The sequence below is a fragment of the Carlito syrichta genome, unplaced genomic scaffold (genome assembly GCF_000164805.1).
Source record: "Carlito syrichta isolate Samal-C Ts95f unplaced genomic scaffold, Tarsius_syrichta-2.0.1 Scaffold302438, whole genome shotgun sequence".
NCBI classification, from domain to species: Eukaryota; Metazoa; Chordata; class Mammalia; order Primates; family Tarsiidae; genus Carlito; species Carlito syrichta.
The window spans coordinates 100,276-103,131 of record NW_007246534.1 but is presented as its reverse complement, the minus strand read 5'-3'; the positions used below and the strand labels follow the sequence as shown (position 1 = coordinate 103,131).

The 2,856-nt window shown below is 61.6% G+C and overlaps 1 protein-coding gene across 1 annotated transcript in view; it reads right to left on the bottom strand.

Annotated features, from left to right (window-relative positions):
- LOC103259007 (homeobox protein SIX2) overlaps positions 1-2,850 on the bottom strand; it is a 2,982-nt gene extending 132 nt beyond the window's left edge. The window contains 3 exon segments of the mRNA XM_021711658.1: position 1; positions 3-182; positions 2,279-2,850. The exon segment at position 1 is cut by the window's left edge and continues 132 nt beyond it. Coding sequence (XP_021567333.1) covers position 1; positions 3-182; positions 2,279-2,838 — 741 coding nt within the window. The 5' untranslated portion in view covers positions 2,839-2,850.
- Between the last annotated feature and the right edge of the window lie 6 nt (positions 2,851-2,856).

Sequence of the window (2,856 nt, the reverse complement as noted above, 5' to 3'; positions counted from 1 at the left end):
GGGACGGCAGCCCGGGTGGCGGCGGGGGGCTCAGCAGCAGCGCGGGGCTGGACGACGAGTGGTCTGGCGTCCCCGACGGCGTCTTCTCGTCCTCCGAGCTGCCTAACACCGACTTGCCGCTGCCGTTCAGCGACGAAGCCAGCGGGTTGTGGCTGTTGGAATTGGAGTTCTCGCTGTTCTCCCTGCAAGTGCCGGAGCAAAGCAGCCGGGTCAGCCGGGAAACCGAGGCCGCCCCGCGCCAGCTCACTCGGACCGGACCCGGAACCCGCCGCCTGCCAGGGAGGCCGGCCCCGGCAGGGCGCCTGCGGTGTTTTCGGCCTCTGCCATTTTCTCCGCCTGGCCTCGGGTTCTCCCATCTGCCGGTTCTTTAGATCTGTCAACACCCGATTTCTCTCTTGTCCCTCTCCCATGTCATTTGTCTCCCACCTCTCACGCTCTCAATCTCATCTCTTCTCGTCCTCCTCCCCTATTATTTCTTTTCAGGGTCTGGGAAACGGGGCTTCCTGAAGGTGGGGGCTGGAGGGAGGAAGAGAGGATGCCTGGATTTCCAGATCACTCTAGGCTCTTCAAGTCAGGTTTGCCTGAGTGGAAGTGGGACCAGGAGTGTCAGAGAGCCTAGATCCCAGACTGAGGGATCCAGGGCGTCGCACAGGTCTTCCCTTGCCTTTGCTTTTTTCGCCTGAAGGAAACCCCTGGCTAGGGTCAGGCACCTGGGTCTAAGGGTTCCTCTCCCTCAAGCTCACAACTGGGCAGGCCCTGTGAGGGCTCTTCTTACTGGGCCTAGGGTCCAGATTCCCAGGATGGAGGACTCCCTTCTTCTCGTGGCACAGTGGAAACTTCAGCGGGGGGACCAGAAGCTGGGGGCATGGGAGTCAGTCCCTGGGAGAAGGGACAGGGAAGGGACAGGTTTGCTAGTCCTGGCCTAGACTTTGCCATCGTAACTAAAAACTCAGGAACTGAGTGTGCAGCCCTCACCTGGGACCTGCCCTCAGAAGTTATGTTTTTAGGAGTCTGGACGTGTGCCAGTCTGGGTGGAGGGGTACCCAGCAGAGAGAACCCACTTCTTGCCCTACCTTTGACTGACAGCCCTGCCCAGAGCTGGATATTTGAAATCCTGGGTAGGATCTCTTTTTTACCGCTTCCAGAGGGGTTTTCTTCCTGCTTTCCTGAGAAGGAACTCCCCACAGGACTGGCAGCTGAGACCCCACCCCTCCACACCTTATGGACTCAGATACCAGGACTCAGCCCACAGCACTCCTCCCTCACAAACTTCAGAGGGTTCTACCGTTCAGCACCCCCATCCCGACCCTGATCCTTCAAACTCTGGCCTGCACTTAGCCCACACCACCCACCTCAGGTGTTCTGTGTTGCTGTTATCCCCAGGCTGGCTTCTGTTCCCACAATCAGTCCCTCTCCAAATGTAGGGCTCTGAGTGGCTACAGACAGGAGACACAAGGTCCTAATGGCTAACTCTTAGGCTAGTCCAGGACGTCCTGGTTTCCCAGAGGATGCATAACTCCCACCCTTTCTGCGACTCAGCTCACTCTAGACATACCAACCTACCCACCAAAGAGAGGGTATGGCCTGGGGAGAGGGGTCACGGGCCTAGAGGGCCAAGGAGGGGCTGCTGGATCCAGCAAGGCAGAAAAGGGGGCATGTGTCCTCTTCTCTCCCAGAGCTGACGACTTCCGCCCGCAGTCTTTCGCCTCTTGGTCCTTTCCATGCGGGATAAAGGACTCGCTCTCAATTCATATCTAGACAAGGAAAATTTCGGCCCAGGCCTTTCCCCGTCCAGATCATGCTAGGGAAGTTCCGATCCCAGTCCTGACCGCTGGTCACACTTTGGCCCGGAGCTGAGGACGGCTGAGGGGTCGCGGGGACACACAGCCGGGCAGAAATCCGCAACCCCGCGTCCACCTGGGCCCCAACCTCTTCCCTGCCCTTTGGAGGACGATCAGGCCCTGCCTGGTGCGCCTGCTTCACAGGGGATTCCAGCCCACAGTCCTGCGCTCGCCCGAAATCCTCTGCTTCTCCACTTTTGTCCACAAACTACCGGGGAGTTAGTTGACAACTTCCCGGATCGCTCTGCCCGCTTTAGACAAATCCCTGGCCGCCAGGTCTCCAGCAAGACCCAAGCACGGGCCCGGTCAGGCCAGGCTGAGGCTAGGCTGCGCCTGGGCCCCAGGGGCCCACTTTAGGCCTCTTCCAGGGATGGGCAGGAGCCCCGCGACCCGCTCCCTCGGCCCCGGGGCCAGCGCAGAGCTCTACTTACTCGTACCTTTCCTTGGCCTCGGCCGCCCGGTCGCGCTGCCGCCGGTTCTTGAACCAGTTGCTGACCTGCGTGGTGGTGAGGCCCGTGGCCTCCGCCAGCTCGCGCTTCTCGCGGGGCGAAGGGTAGGGGTTGTGCGCGTACCACTCGCGCAGCACGCTGCGGCTCTTCTCCTTGAAGCAGTAGCTGGTCTCCTCGCCGTCCCAGATGGACCGCGGCAGCGGGAACTTGCGGCGCACGCGGTACTTGCCCACGGCGCCCAGGGGCCGGCCGCGCAGCTTCTCCGCCTCGATGTAGTGCGCCTTGAGCCACAGCTGCTGCAGCTTGGCGTGGTTGTGCGGCGAGAACTGGTGGCTCTCCAGGATCTTGTAGAGCTCGCGGAAGTTCCCGCGGTGGAAAGCCACCACGGCCTTGGCCTTGAGCACGCTCTCGTTCTTGTGGAGGTGCTCGCAGGCGGGCAGCGACCACAGGAAGCGGCCCAGCCGCTCGATGTTGCCGCCCTGCTGCAGCACCTCGCACACGCACGCCACTTGCTCCTGCGTGAAGCCGAAGGTGGGCAGCATGGACATGGTGCCGGCTGCGCCCCC